Below are 16,336 nucleotides of genomic sequence, written 5' to 3'. Positions count from 1 at the left end.
TTGACAACTAATGAATATTGACAAGTGTCATAAAATACATTTCTTCAAAAATTAAAAATTAGGGATTTTTATTTTTTTATTTTGCATGTATAATAAACTTGAATAAATGATTGTTTAGATTCATTTTAACTTGTACAACCATTTATCTAAGTTCATTCTAGATACAAGCTTTGGTTCTCAATTTGAGTGATTATCTGATCTAATTAAACATTAAAATAAATTATTGCCTAATGTGGTAAAGATTTTCTCATGAGTAATTTGTTAATTTTTATGAGTCCTAATTATTAGTCGTTCCCTTGATATGTAGAAGAAGAAATATATTGATAAAGAAATTGTATCTTTTCCAAAATCAAAAGAGCGTTCAAAATCAAAAGAGTGATTGGATTGAAAAATAAAGGATTTTTAATTGTCTTCTTATCCTATACCGAACATAAATAAATTAGATGAAAAAGATAGGATAAAGAATACATTGATGAATCCGTGCATTTCAAGTATCTATTCTTTTCCTACTATAATACTTTGTTGTTTTAGTAATTTTATATTTTATAATTTCAAAAGAAAATAAAATAAAATCTTGTGTTTTATAAAATGTTCAGCTTTTTAACAAATTAAAGCCTCTATTTACATATCCAATTTAAAAGATGATAAATACAAAGATTAAGTTTATCTTAAGAACTTAGAATGAGTAATATAATTTTTTGTCCTTGAATTTTAAAGTTAGGTTGATTTTTGTCTGTAAACTTGGATTCTGTTAAGATATGATGTGGTTAGTGTTCTTGAAACGTGCTTAGATTAATCGATTGGATCGAGAATCAACAGGCATATTAGTCCAAACAAAGAGATTGAATTAATTGAATAAAAATGGCTTGAAAATGGTAAAAATTGAAAACCAGGACATAAATCAGTAGTTGAATAGATTGAACCAATTTAATATATATTTTTATTTTTTTTATAAATTTTTAATTTTTGTTGGTCTAACATCTGAACCGATCAAACCGACTGAATCAGAATGGTCTGACCGGTTCAATCACTAATTTGATTATTAAAACATTGTGTGACACTCTAAGATTGTATCATGTAATTCTCTGAACCTTTATATAATTTTTTTAATTTTCAAGTGATGATGTGACATAATCTCAAAGTGTTACGTCATAAAATATTTATATTTTCAAGTTTAAAGATGAAAATAAACCTAGTCGTTAAGTTTATGTGCTAAAATAGATAATAATAAAAAATACACAAATGTCAAAGTAAATTTAATTGTCAAATTCAGAGTTCAAAATTATATTATCCCAATTTAAAAGAGAATTACTGCATTAACATAACAAAATATAAGTACGTTTACTTGTAAAATTGACATCTTATATAGTAGACAAATAAGGAAAATATTAGATGATCAAATCATCAAATGTCCCTCCTCTAAAACATCATGCTTACAGCAGATTTTGTATCCTTACATTTATATCCGATGCATATAACAATATAATCTTCTAAATACATGAACACATGATGTGAGACAGACACGTATTTATATCCAACAGTAACTTCTGTAGGGGTCTTCCAAATGCATGAACTAGTGTTATCCTAACAATATCAAACCCTGAAAGTGAACGTAACATGCTTGCTTTGGTTCTGTAGTACAGATGCGTCTATATATCACAATGACGGGTTTCTCTCAATTAGATTAAACTTGTTATGCCATCATTTACTTTCTCTTCACCATTGGCAACAACAATAACATCAAATCATTAAGAAGCCTATCCTTTAGAGCTTTTTTTTTTTTTAATTCCATCAGATTAAACAAGAACATGCTGTTGCACCAATCCAATCCGTAACACTATTTAGAAAGTGTGGCATCAAGTTGACAGAATCTGTCATCATTTCACAATTTCAGAATAGTTATTTTACATATACACAAAAATAGTCACTCGGCATACAACGGCGTACATTCATGTCTGTTAAAGGGCGCATTTCCTTGAAGCCGTCTTTGAAATGACATCAAAACTGGCAAAACCTGGACAAAAAGAGTTTAAATCAAGAAAAAAATAAAGGGCTAACTCATAACTAACATTCACAAGGAGTCCTACAAGACTTCAAGGAAACTACATACAAAATTACAAGATTGCGCGGTGGAGCTCTTACTGTTCTCTTTTTAGCAATGACTCTGCAAACTCATGCCCTCAAACAGCCTATATGAGTTCCTGCACCAGATTTGTAGCAGTGTCATGTTTTTCAGTACGGACCAAAGTGCAGGATTTTGATCTAAGGGTACTATTCCCTGCCATAGTATTGACATCAATTTATCTGTACACTCGTGGAAATTAATGACTCTCTGGTAACCTGTTCACATAGGAAAGGAAGAATCATTAGTATTATAGTCCTTATCAAATAAAACCATGTCATACCATTCTTTTCTTCCATTTCCTGTAAGCTTGCATTGTACACAGCATCACATGTAATAAAGACATGATCCTTATAATTTGCCGACCATGAAACTCATTTCCACATAGGAAATTGTCCAGGACAAGGCATACTGATCAAAACAGAAGTATTCTTCGTTAATTAAGCATAAGTAATAGAGAATAAACCTACCGCCATGGGAATTCGCTGGTGTCTATTCCTGCTTGATGGAGTTCATCAACATATTGCAATGCTTCCCGGCATTCCTCGCGGTCATCAAAGAACTCTTTTTTGTCACCTTCAATTTGATATGTTTCATGGCCTTTGCCAGCAATCACCTGCAACACACAGCATCATTTTAGCAAATATACATATCAACTAGTACAAGCAGAGAAGGGCATGATAAAGGAAAGGCATAAATTACATGATTAACACAAGAAACCTATGAGCATTAACTAATTTAAATTTTCAACAAATTATATATATGTAGGTAGGGCAACTCATTTGTGGTGTGTGAGGCTGTGAGCACTGCAGTTACATTAGGTCAATTGTAGAATAGTAAAACACTCATTTACAAAAACATATGACTATACTCATGAAGATTTAGGTTTTCTAGATTATTGGAATATAGAAGCAAACCAATTCACTTCAAGAAACTTACAACCATATCGCCTTCTTCTCCCATAGCAACAGCACAACGTACTGCTACCCGCCTAATATCATGCAGAAAAAGTCGATGACCATTTGGGAGAGGAGGATAGTAATCATTTTCTCCATATTTCAAATAATCTTGCATTGTCCACCCCACGCCAGCTAACATGTCATCCAAGATGTCCACTGATCAAAAGATGAAACATGTAAGTAAGTAGGTTTGCATTTCTAAGCAACTGCCAATGCAGCTCATGATAATTATACCATTTTCTTATACTTACATGGATCTTCACTCTTCGGATTATCAGATGTCAGCATTGTCACTTCACTTTTATCTGTTGCGATTTTTGCCATCATTGGTCTCTTTCCTCGGTCACTCTCCCCAGGACAACCGATAACTTCATGTAGGACGATCTTATTAATAGGTTGAAAAGAGGGGGAGAGGGTAAAAAATGGTAATGACTTAGAGGAAGTACGGTTTTCTTAAGGAAAAACATAAGCAACAAGCATACCAGTAATAATCCTCTTTGGTCCAAGCTCTCTTGCAGAATCAAGCAGTCTAGATAAGGCATCAGGTGTGTGAGCATAGTCCACAATGACTCCAAATGCCTGCTCCTCGTCTATTAACTCACACCTGCCAGGAACAGCGTCAACCTCTTCAATCCCTCTAACAATATCCTCCAAGGGTGCCCCAACAGCAATTCCAACAGCCACAGACGCAAGAATATTATAGATATTATGCCTTCCGAGCAAACCTGACGAAATCTCCAATATCCCATGAGGTGTATTAACCAAGACCTGTGTCTCAAATAGTGACAACTCAAACTTCAGGGGATGAACATCTGCATTCTTATTCTCCATTGCAAATGTCACCACAGGAACTTCAGGGTTACCTTGTGCAACAAAAAAAGGTGCATGAGGATCATCAATGTTAACAACTTTCCTGTGCCTCTCAGGGTCCACCATCCTTGCAAACAACTTTGCTTTAGCATCCCTATACTCCTCCTCAGTCCCATGAAAATCTAAATGCCTAGTCAAATTGGTGAACACTGCAATATCAAAATCAACCTCATTACACCTCCCTAAAGCTAGTCCATGGGAAGAAGCCTCCATAACAACAGCCTCAGTTCCATTATGCAACATCTTAGCCATCAAATTCTGAACCAAAACAGCATCAGGGGTCGTATTTGGCGATTCCAACTTATTATCACCATGTATATAGTAAGCAACCGTGCTTAGCATCCCAGTCCTCAAACCCATAGCCTCATACATCCCTTTTATCAAATAAGACGTGGTTGTTTTGCCATTGGTCCCAGTGATCCCAATAACAGCCATATTCCTTGAAGGGTGCCTATAAAACGATGCAGCTAATGCAGGCAAAACTGAATTAGTATCCTCAACAATAACCAATGCCTTGCATCCCAAGGTATCCTCAATATCAATCTCTTTACTCGCTACAACAGCAACAGCTCCTCTCTTATCAGCTTCACTCAAATACAAATGCCCATCCGTTTTTCTCCCAACACAGCAAACAAACAAATCTCCAGCACTAACCAACCTAGAATCATGTTGTATCCCTGTTATCTCAACCTCTATATCCCCGTAAACCGAAACTGGCACCACTTTACTTTCATCTAAAAGCTCAGCTAAACTCATTTTAAACTTAGGTTCCACAATTCTAACCTTACTCTTTCCAAAACTATCTAAATCTAAATCAAATGATGGATCCAACAAATTAAATTTATCATTACCTCTTTCTTTACCTTCAGAGTCACTCAAACCGACATCGAATTTCGAAGAATCTTCATCATCTGAATCTTCATTTTCTCCCTCGTCCGAATCAGAAGCAACAGTCAAACCTCGTAATTTGTCAATTTCTTCCAAGTCAACGACTTCATCAGGGTCCAGCTCATCAATGGCTTCCGCCTTTTTAGGGGCTTGTTCTAACAAACCTTGCTTGACCATCTCTTGCCGTTTCATGGCAATGGCTTTATCGATTTCACCGAACAAATCATCCCCGTCGTCGTTTCCCGTTTTCTCTTTACTCAATTCGTCTTCGTCCACGTCAGCAATGGCAGAAAGGTAATTTGACTTGTGCTTGTTGAAGTCTTCTTCTTGGAGCTTGCGGGCACGAGCAGCTTGGCGGTGAATTTGCTGAAACTTGTCCACGCCGTGCATGGAATCCTCGGGAGCTTCGGGAGGGTCTTCGTCGGAGGGAGTCGGATAATACTTCCCGTCGGGGCCGATAGCCGGAAGGCGGCGGAGAGAAGGAAGACGAAGAGGCTTAAAATGGACACCGCGGTGCCGGTGATGGCGGTGGCCTTTTAAAGAGGTATAACTGGGGTGAGGAGGGAGAAATTTGGGAAGAGAAAGAAGAGAGAAAGCCATTGAAGGGTGGGGAGAGAGAGTAACAAACTGCAGTGAGGTTTTAGGACCGTGCAGGGGATAGAGGTTTTGAGATTGGGAATTTTGTTGCTGCACGGCGTCGTTTAAACCGTTTAGACATGGAACTGTTTCGGTTTTTCGATTTCAGAACCGCGGGTAATTTTGGATCTCAGGCCCATGTAATAATTGGGCTTAAGCCTTAAAAAAATTTTAATACAACGATTTACGTTGAGTCTAATTCTGCTCCCAACACCTATACTCTTTACATTTTTTAAATTTAGTCCCTGTACTCCTTTTATTTAATAATTGATAACACCGTCAAAAAAAATTCATTAAATTGGGTTATGTGAAACTCTTAAAATTAAAAATTTATTTAGGTGGTAAATATTACATGAAAAAATAAATATTGATTTTGGAGTAGTAAAATATGTGGTTTTAAATCTAAAATTGTAAAATTTTTCAACATTGTTTCAGAGAAGCAGAGCAAAACTTTTTTAATTGCATAGCTTCCTTGTAATGTAAGTAATATTTGCACAGTGCTATATAATTGAATTTAACCCAAGAATTTTTAGGTTGTTATCAATTCCATTTTAATCATTAAATTAATTGAATATGAATATTAAATTCCTGTTACTAAAAGTATATAATACTGAAACTTAAAACATAAAGAACTGTATAAATTTAACTAACAAATGCCTTAAATTCCACAGCGGTACTTAAAAGATTTTGGTGGGGCACATTGACTCTTCTAATAAATTCATTGATATTTCGAGTTCTTTAGTTTAGGTAGTGGTACTTTATTAGCATGTTAACAATGTACAAACAAACTGAAACGGACATCATTAGATCTACAGATTCAAATTCAAAATCCAAATGCCAGATTTCAATGTCAAAACCTAACTTAATTACCTACCAGACCAACAAACATAACCATAATAATTTATTTCAATTTGTTATGTCTAGTCACACTGTAATTAAGTGAACATTATGCTGTAATTTTAAATCATACTAGTTTTTCTTTTTGTTATATAATTGCTGTTGTTGTATAGATGGCAGCGGATTGGGTGCAAGCAGCAGCGGCGGACCACCAGTGGTCCCTACGGTAGTTATGTCGGGGCCCGATTCAAAACGGTCCCCAAAGCCCAATTGGTCGAAGATATGGATAGTTAACGGAAATTGTATGGAGTTGAATTTATTTATTTTCTATAAATTCGAATAGCAACCAAACCAGAAACCATCCACAAAGGTTGTTTTTAAGCTTTGTTTGACTGTCCCCAAATCTTATTTGGTAGCTCAACATATTGGAATAACTAACATATCTTTATTGTATTGAAATTAAGCATTTAAACTTGTTCACAGGCAAAATCAACGAGGAGGATATGGATATAATGGTGGTGGTTTACTTTTGATTAAAGCGGAGAGCTATTAGTTTTCATGGGTTGGATGGTTGTTTGGTGGAACTGGTCTACATGAGTTGAGTGTCTTAGTTTCTCTCTATCACTATGCTTTCTTAGGTGTTATGGTTTAAGTTGGATTGCGTCGAGTTGAATTGAGTAAAAATTTTTAATTAATCAAATTGACGAATTTTATTTTAGTAATCAAATTTAATTTAAATTTTTTTCGAATCGAGTTAAAAAAATTTTAGTCGAGTTAACGAATCCTATTATTTATACTTAATGTTACGTTTACATGGATTGATTATTTAACTAGTAGACAAAGTACAAAATTATTTAACTACATAATTAAGGCTGATGGGTAAACATTTATCAAAACAACATAGTTTTACCTTTTCTTTTTCAGATTTTCAGATAACTCGAATTGTGTAATTCATATTCGAGTTAAACTGAAATTTTTGATTTTTTTATTTGAGTTTATCTGAATAACTCAAACTATTTAATTTAAAATTTAAAATTTTTATCAAGTTTTTCGAATCAAATCGAATTGAATTTTGCTCAGCACTATAATATAGTTAGACTTATTTATGGGAGACAATGGAGTCCATGTGTTTCTGAATTTACTAACAATAGAGCTATACCTTATCTAATTGGAGTCACAGTGATGTAATGTCCATATGGTTTCTTAGCACATGTGCTCAACATAGATTTGTTCTTGATATTTTTGGGACCATAGGTTAAATAATAAAATGGGGTTTTAAGTTCCTTAAAAGTTGGAGAAAGATTTTTAAGTCCTTTAAAAGTTGGTAAAAAAAATTTTGGGCTCTTAAAAGCGAAATATTTTTTTTGAGCTCGTTAAATGTTTTTTTTTTATCTTTAAAAGTTACAATTTTTTTTGAGTTACTTAAAAATTGAAAAATAATGTTTTTGATCCCTTTTAGCCTTGAGCCGTGGGCGGACACACCTCCAGACGACCCCCAAGACCGACCTTAGCACAACAAAGATGGTCTTGTAAAGGTCTGCCATATGTGGTTATGAAAAGATAAAATATTTAATATATTACGAGTTAATTGGACATTAACTCAATCAATATTTATTTATTATTTAATTAAAATTATATGAGATTATTTTAACGTATTTTAGGGGGGAAAAGGAGAGTATGTTTTGCATTAAAAAGATCATTTTGAATTAAGTGGGTAAATCTACCAGTAGTGGTAAAATAAGCATGCTGAATATTTTAGGCCATTCATCATTAATAGGCATGAATGCTAATACTAATTGAGCCTACATAAAGAATGACAGCAATCTTTGATGTTTGTCCATATTTAGAATTCCAAATCCATATAACGTCACTAAGCTAGTTAAAAAAAAAAAAAACTTGAGCTTAATGTAATTAAATAGTTGATTTTATAGAATTTACAAGTAAAATACAATATAATTATAAATATATATTTAAATAATTATAAAATCAAATCAAATTAATATAAAACATAAAATGTGAAAACATAACCCACCTAATATTGAAATAACTCTAAACTTTGTTATGATTGTATCCTATAATCAATGGAAGTTATTATTCATCAGACTAAGTAGGTAGTATTATAATTATACTTTATTTTTAAAATAATATTATTTTATTTAAACCATCATAATTATATCTATTTTATTATCAAAAACAATAAAACCAGACCCAGAATTTTTAAATTGAATTCACCATTCGTAGTTTGAAATCATCTGCAAGTCAAATTGAGCACTTATTATCCTTTCTTGTGCAAGTGAAAAAACATATAATAATATCTTGACCAAAAAAATACATATAATATAAAATTGAAAATATTAAAAATAATAAAAAAGTTCAGCTGAGCCCAAAAGCCGAAACTCCAAAAAAAGAGACAGCAAAATTCAAAAACGAAAATCGGAACATAGAGACAAATAACAATGTCTCTGCACCTTCCATCAGACAGCAACGCCTCTGCCAAAGTTTGTAGTTTTTCTAATTTCTTACACCAGAACGTCCAAGATGCTGCCGTTTTCAAACACGAATGCTTCAACTCCTTACCATCAAACTTACTTGCCATTTTAACCAATTTTCTTTTTTACATAATTTAATATATTAATTATCATTTCAACGCAGCAAAATGTTATTTAGCTATCTCTACTATTAATTCAATGTACATCAAAATGAGATACATGTGATGTGCTACATATAACTGTATGATTATTCTGTTAACCAAGCTAGCTTTTAACAATAAAATTGATGAAAATTTTAACAGAAAAATCAATTTTCTCTTTGAACTAATATATAAAGATTAATTTACTCATTTTTAATAAATAAGACAAAATATAACATATCTCCTAATACAAATACCTTGTTATACTTTTACGGTCAAAATCTCATTAACTCCTACCATCAAAATTACTTGTCATTTTATTGCCCGATTATAGGTTGCCCAAAAAAATTACCATTTTAACTTTTTAAATTTAACTTATTATGTTCTTAATCCTTATATTTTTGTACATTTAAAATTTAATCTTTTATTTTTAATTTCAGAAATTTAATTCTTGTTCTCCAAGAAATTAATAATTGAAGTCTAATTAATAACATCTTTCGTTAAATTAGATTAGGTGATAATTTTAAAAGATAAAAACATTTACTGGCTAATATTATATGCATTGAAGGTCAAATGAACAAATAAAAATATTAAATTTAGAATTGTGAGGTTTTTTTATTTTTATTTTGATTCCTAGATTGTAATATTCATCAATGTTGTTTTAAAGGAGCGGAGTGAAAGTTAATATGTATTTTCCACTTTAAAGATACTATATAATTTAATTCAAAAGAAGTCATTTGAATTAAAAAAATAAAATGACTTTCCGAATGATATTTTCCGTTTGGATTTTGACTATTACTTTTAAGCCAATAATTTTATATTCTCAATATTTTAGTAATCGAATTACCATCTATTTCTTAAATAACATAAGGCTCACAAAGAATGATATTCATATTTTTATGCTATTTTTAATCATTTATCGAATAAAAATAATAATGACCAATTCATTTTGTATATCGTAATGAATATATGCAATCTCTTACATATTTTACTTTAATCATAAAATACAATTATAATCTCAACATTTATTGACCAATATGAATTATAGTTGTAAAAGATCAAGGCAAAGCTAGAATTTATATATGTTTAAGATGTAAGCTCATTTTGTTTGCAACCTAATCAAGTACGATAACGACAACCTTAATTGTTATTAATCGATAATTTTAATATTTATCTATTCTATTATGTATATTTTATAATTAAGGCATCTTTCAGATTTATTTTACGATTTATAAATACTAAATCTTTTGGAGATTTGTGATTGTCCTTTTTAATTATGTTGTCACTAAAATTTAAATTGTATTCTCCGTTAATTATATATTTATATTATATTAGTCGTAAAATTATATTAATTTTAATTTATTATAAACAAGTTTTCATTATTTTAACATTTTATATATCATTATTGTATTGATTTTGTTCATATATTTTCATAACTAATTTTCATTCCTTATTTATAGTTAAGGACAAAATGGTAAAACAAGCTTTTAAATAATGTTACTTTTGTCAACCAAATAATAAAATATTATATTTCAATTGAATGAGTCAAATAGGACAATATGGCACACCCATAATATGCTAAATAATATTATTATCAAATACAAATAGTTGTATTTATGCTACATTTTGTGTAGGAGTTTTAGGAATAATGGTGAGATATAATCTTTTAAGGTATAATAAAATAATAATATCTAAATAAATACATAATAAATTTGAGAAATTAAATACTTTTTCAATTACAACACATTAAATATTAACTCATATTTTAAAATTTTAAAAAAATATTGACAAAAAATAAATTATTTCCTTTTAAGCCAAAAAAAAACAAATTTGTAAAATATAAAAGAAAGTAATTTTTTAATTTTTAAATCCAGCCATGCATTATGTGGAAAACAAGCAGTGATGATGGTTGAAAGTTTTAATTGCAGAGAGAGAAGAAAAAGAGAGGGAGCGCGATAAAGAAGACAAAGGATTCAAAGATTTTGCTTCATTTCAAAGTTTATAAAAACTTTACCCCATTACCGTGTGTATGTAAATATTTCATACATCTCTCTATCTCCAAACCTTATTACTATGTTACTTGTCAATGTCATATTAAACTCTCTGCCATTCTTGTTTCTTCATCCTTGAACCAGGTTTCCCACAAATTTTTTTATTTTAATTTATTTGTTCCCTCTCCTTTACGGCTTTGAGTTAACTCTCCTCCTTTTTCTTCTTCTAGTCTATGGTTTGTCTTTAATGCTAAATTGACTCGTGATTATGAAATCAGTGCCAGAATAGCACTATAATAAGAACTGGCAAGTGCTCATGTGGTAGATGAAGATACTAAGTTTCTTTTTCTTTTTGTTTTCTTTCTTTTGGGTTTTGATTTGACTTTTGGAGATGATGAATAATGCATGGAATGGGTTTTTCTTTTTCTTTTGGTTCAAACATTAAGAGAATGATATAGTTTTTACTATATTTGAAACAATGCTGATTGATTCTCTCTCTCTCTCTTGTTCTGAGTATTTCTCTGTTTAGCAGATTTTTACTTTCTCCATTTTCATTTTCTAGGATCTTAAATGGCTTTGAATGTTCAACTTTTATTTTCATTATCCTCTACATTTAATTGCCAGTGAGTCTCATGGTTGCTTCACTCAGGGTCTTTTGCTGGGTTATGAGTATGAGATGATGAAGATTACATCAAATTCAAGTAGATTTACCTCTGCAAAACATTCAAATTCAAATGTCTTGTCGTTTTTTTCTTTGTGATGTCATGTGCAATATTTGACTGACAACTTCACTTGATTTTTTTTCCAGGTTCTCATGCTTAGATTTCTGAATAAACACATAAAAATGCCTCACTGCTAGCACTCAAAATGGATAGGAGATTGCCTAGGAGCCCAGTGCTTAAGAGCCCTTTGCTGTCACCTAAAAGCCCTGCAATCTATGAAAAGTACAAGTCAGGATGTGCCTGGGGGTTAATTCACTTCTTCGATTTTCGCCAAGCTCATTCACATGGGAAGCTCATTTCCGATAAGAAGCGTGCTAACAGGCAGGCTAAATGTAAAGAAGCCCTTTTATCTTTTGTTGAGAATGAAGTATATTTTCATTTCCATGCAGATCATATATATATATATATTCTTTAAAGTAGGTTAATTATTCTCATTCTTGATCATGTCACATGCATTTTTCAAGTCTTACAGCTGCCAAATACACCTAAGTTCAATTATGTCATCTGCAGGTGATGGTCATGCAAAGAATAAGACTAGATTTCTCTCTAATGAGGAGAAGGGTCAACACATAGATGTGAGTTTATTAAGCTGCTTTTATGATAAAATTCAATGCATTTTCTGAGTACCATTTGTTCTTTCTTTGGTACAAAGTTTGCCACAATACTGAGCTACAATTTTTGTTAAGCTTATCATGGATTTCCATTTTTGCATTTCATGGTAGCTCTTTTCTTCTTTGTCTGATGCTTCACATACATCTGTTTTGAACATTTTCAGGATGCTGTTGATAACAGGAGTGTTGCAGTAAATTCTAGGAAGACAGAAGTTAAAAATGATGTAGAAGAAGTGATGTCTGTGAAGCATCTGACAATGAAGAAAAGAGTCATTTGTGAATTGCAAAATCAACAGGTTAACCCCAAACTTGTTGGCCATTCAAAGAAGAAATCCAGTCGCTTTCGTGCTCGTGGTTGTAAAGCAGCAATTGAGGGGTATAGCCAACCTTCAGAGCGAAATACGGCTGAGAAACCTTCAAATAACAACTTAGTATCTGTGACAGAAGCATCTGATAATGATGTGAGTACTAGCAATGGAGGAAACCACAGCTGTAAAAACATTGGAGGTAAGAAGCATGGCCATCAGACGGAGATTAATCTTCGAGTTGAAGCTTTCGTAAATCAGAAGTTAACTGATGGGGAGAACCTTACTATAAATGAGGTAGCCAACCGACCTAATGATTTTATAGAAGCATTGGAGGTTTTAAATTCCAACAAGGAGTTGTTCATGAAACTCCTACAAGACCCAAATTCTCTGCTAGTGAAACATATTCAAGATTTACGGGATTCTCAGACGGAGAATCAACCACCTCAATCTTCCTCCAACGCCAAAACATCACAGTGTCAGCCAAAAGGAGCAGAGGAGTGTGAAGGGTCAGTAGATGCTGAAATGGTCATTTCTAAGGGAAGTGATATGCCCCAGACTTCTTATGCCACAGTAGTCTTGAAATCAGGCAAACAAAGTTATCCTGATAAAATCAGTAATTGGCCGTCACCACCGTCTAGTCATAGCTTGAGGAAAAAGGAGAAAAGTGTTAGGCAGACATTCTTGTCTTTTGAGCACATGAAAAAGAAGTTGCGGCACGCTATGAAGGTGAACAAAAAGGAGCATCGCCAGATGTCCCTAGATGATATTCGTAAATCCCTTCATGAATTCAAACAGTTCAAAGATGATATTAAAGAAACGAGCAGGCGGGCAAATGAAAGCATTTCTTCTAGTAAAAGCTATCAGGATGTTGGAAAAATGTCTGAATTTTTCCGTGAGGTCAACAGAAGAGATGGGATAGGCCAAACGGAGAACATTGTTACAGGCATTGGAAGCAAAGCTGCTTCATCCACAGAGAGCTGTCATAGAACCTCAAATATGTTAACTCAAAGGTATCTCAATGGAAAATTTCATCCTAGTGAACACCTTTCAGATATGTTAAATAGAGGAAATGAAGATTTATCGAGACAACAGAAACTGAGGACTTTAACGTCATTGCCTCAATATGACTTGTTGCCTAGACTTGCACCAGTAAGAGACAAGGAACACCGGTTTGCATCACCACAAATGAGATTTTCACCATACAACAACTATTCAACTGTTAATGGATACAAGTGGAGGGTTCAGAAAGAAAAGAGCAGCTACTTAATTTCTCCCATTAATACTTTAGGCACGCAGCTGGTGTCTGATAACAAGAAGCCAGATAATCAACTGCAAAATGCAAAGAAGAGCATCAATGGTGATTTATCTCCTGCCACCAAAGTGCTTCGAACTGTGTATTCCGTCAGTGATGATTTTAGTCACAAAGGTACTTCTCGGTTTTGAAAGAGAAAATGAAATCCCAATCATCATTTGTTCCTCAAATAATAATTTATCTTATCTGCGCAGGTAATGAAACCTCTGTATGTCCTGGGAAAGTCATGGAAGGACATCATGCTGTCATGTGGGACGAATGCAAAAGTAATGCTTTAGGTGTCATTTCGGAACCAAATGGTGTGCAGAATTCTGACATGACCCAAAGAACCGAACCAGTACAGCAACTATTCATCTCTTTCATTCATGTCTTTTGTTTCTCTTGTTCTCCTTTTGTTTAATTTTGTTGTCTTATGTGCTAAAATTATGTTCTATCTTGGTCACTCTGGTTTTTCCAGAATTCACCATCAGGGGATCGAACATCATCTTGGTCAATAGATGTTTACTCATCAAGCCCTTCAAGCATTCAAAGAGCAGAAAATTCTGATAGCACAGGTGATAGAGAAGAGCAGCCAAGTCCTGTATCAGTTCTTGAACAGTTCTTTGTCGAAGAGAGCGTTAACTCTCCTAGCACTGTATCTCTAGCAGGTGAATGAATTCTTTTGATAGAAATTGCTTATTATATATAGGGCATATGTTTTCTTTTTGATGGTGAATTAACATCTGAATCTTGTGCAGCTGAACCACCGGTCGAACCATTTTGTATAGATATTGAAGAACACAATGCAACTTCGATATTGGAATCCCAGTTGGATCTGAAGAGTACTGCAGGTACTTCCAAGGATAAGCAAGGATCTTTGTCTGAAAGCATAAGAGCAGTTCTCCAAGTTTCTGGTCTCAATTGGCGTGAGCTCTCTAGGAGATGGCTTTTGTCAGACCAAATGCCTGATGCATCCTTGTTCAATAATGTTGAAGTATGGCCTGAGAAGTCCTATACCGATCGTAGGCTGCTTTTTGGCTATATTAGTGAAGTCATTTTGGAGATATATCAATGTTATTTTGGATGCTCCCCATGGATTTCGCTTGTCTATCCACGACTTCAACCGGCTATGTTATCAAAAAATCTGGTTCATGAAGTGTTGAGACATGTCGATTGGCAACTCCTCTTGGAGCTGCCCCAACAGACATTACAGCAACTTGTTGAAAAGGATTTGCACAAATCTGGAATGTGGATGGATAACCGACTCGATATGGAGGAAGTTTTCACAGAGTTAGTTGACAGCATTTTAGAGGATTTGGTAATTGATGCTGCCATTCGACTGCAAACGTAAAGCAGCACATGCTGCTTCATGCACTTCTTGCCAAATTGCATCTGTGAAAACAGAGGCAGTTTTTGCAGGGCAACACAACCAGTGTTCCGTGTTTATCGAGACATGATTGGCCTCATTCAGTGTTCTAACCTTGTATTCACGCTTAACTCGCTATTTCCTCCTCGGAACAGCATGACGGCCCTAGAAGAGGTGTTTCTTGCTGGTTTTCAAGTGGTTATCAGTCCAGTGCATGGATTGAAACAATGGTGTTGACACTCCTACATACATTGTTTACATTAAGCCCAAACAATAATAATCATTTATAGGTTAATTTTTCAGTTCCAAATAGATTTCCAGTGGGACTGGATTAGACAATATATAGCAATATTGGCTTTACAGCTTGTAATTACCAAGTAAATCATTCAGTCCACTATTTATATATTTCAGATAGTTTATCTTCATGCCATTACCTGTTCTCTTCTTCCTCTCTGTATGAATTTTCTTTTAAGGTGAAAATCCATTCTTCCTCTCAGGTTGAAATTTTATTCAAGTGTTTGATCTTTCTGGTATATGAGTTGGGTACTATACATGTAATATGTAAAGGATACATGATTAAATGCATCCTGAATAGTCCCCATGGGCTGGGCCAAAGATCGATTATAAAAGATTTTTCCAAATCTGGTTTGATGCGCCTAAAAAGATCATATTATTATTTAAATATTTTTATAAATAAAATTAAATAAAAATATTTTAAATTTTAAATTTAAGTTAAATTGGCTTGTAAACAAATTTTTTTGTTCAAGTTCGACCAAGCCAGATCAGGTCCCTTAACACACTTCATAAATATATTTTAGCAATCTTATTATAATTCAGATTATATCTGCTCTTTTTTCACACAATGCTTAAAAACACCCATAACTACTCCCTAATCCATAAATAGGAGGATAATGCACTTTAGCGTGCTTGGACCCATATCCTTCTATATCGAAAATAATACTCATTCCAATCGAGCTAAAACTCAATCAACAACTTACTCTACGGTTAATAATAAGGCTTCCTGCTTTGCAACAAAAATTGACTTTTTACTGTACTAATGCTAACAAAACAATTTCAAATATATATTTTTTACAATAATGATTTAA

The 16,336-nt window shown here is 33.1% G+C and overlaps 2 protein-coding genes across 4 annotated transcripts; one reads left to right on the top strand and one right to left on the bottom strand.

Annotated features, from left to right (window-relative positions):
* Nucleotides 1-1,814: 1,814 nt before the first annotated feature.
* LOC105765229 (UDP-N-acetylmuramoyl-L-alanyl-D-glutamate--2,6-diaminopimelate ligase MurE homolog, chloroplastic) lies at nucleotides 1,815-5,498 on the bottom strand. The gene is made up of 6 exons (XM_012584219.2): nucleotides 3,564-5,498; nucleotides 3,333-3,449; nucleotides 3,062-3,237; nucleotides 2,593-2,738; nucleotides 2,143-2,340; nucleotides 1,815-2,014 (listed from the first exon to the last, which is right to left on the bottom strand). The coding sequence occupies exons 1-5, from the start codon at nucleotides 5,437-5,439 to the stop codon at nucleotides 2,322-2,324; spliced, it is 2,334 nt and encodes a 777-aa protein (XP_012439673.1). The 5' UTR covers nucleotides 5,440-5,498; the 3' UTR covers nucleotides 1,815-2,014; nucleotides 2,143-2,321.
* A 5,445-nt stretch (nucleotides 5,499-10,943) lies between these two features.
* LOC105765226 (uncharacterized) lies at nucleotides 10,944-15,660 on the top strand. Of its 3 annotated transcripts, none has more exons than XM_052625752.1 (7): nucleotides 10,944-10,968; nucleotides 11,741-11,986; nucleotides 12,165-12,229; nucleotides 12,430-13,999; nucleotides 14,080-14,222; nucleotides 14,343-14,532; nucleotides 14,623-15,660. In XM_052625752.1, the coding sequence occupies exons 2-7, from the start codon at nucleotides 11,800-11,802 to the stop codon at nucleotides 15,213-15,215; spliced, it is 2,748 nt and encodes a 915-aa protein (XP_052481712.1). In that variant the 5' UTR covers nucleotides 10,944-10,968; nucleotides 11,741-11,799; the 3' UTR covers nucleotides 15,216-15,660. The 3 variants fall into 3 exon arrangements, with proteins under 3 accessions (XP_052481712.1, XP_012439669.1, XP_012439668.1); XM_012584215.2 differs by having other exon boundaries at nucleotides 10,955-11,076; XM_012584214.2 differs by lacking the exon at nucleotides 10,944-10,968 and adding an exon at nucleotides 11,133-11,633.
* The last annotated feature ends 676 nt before the right edge of the window (nucleotides 15,661-16,336 follow it).

The sequence above is a fragment of the Gossypium raimondii genome, chromosome 12, assembly GCF_025698545.1.
Source record: "Gossypium raimondii isolate GPD5lz chromosome 12, ASM2569854v1, whole genome shotgun sequence".
Taxonomy (NCBI): Eukaryota; Viridiplantae; Streptophyta; class Magnoliopsida; order Malvales; family Malvaceae; genus Gossypium; species Gossypium raimondii.
Note: the sequence above shows the minus strand (reverse complement) of the source record. Positions and strands in the feature narration are given on the sequence as shown.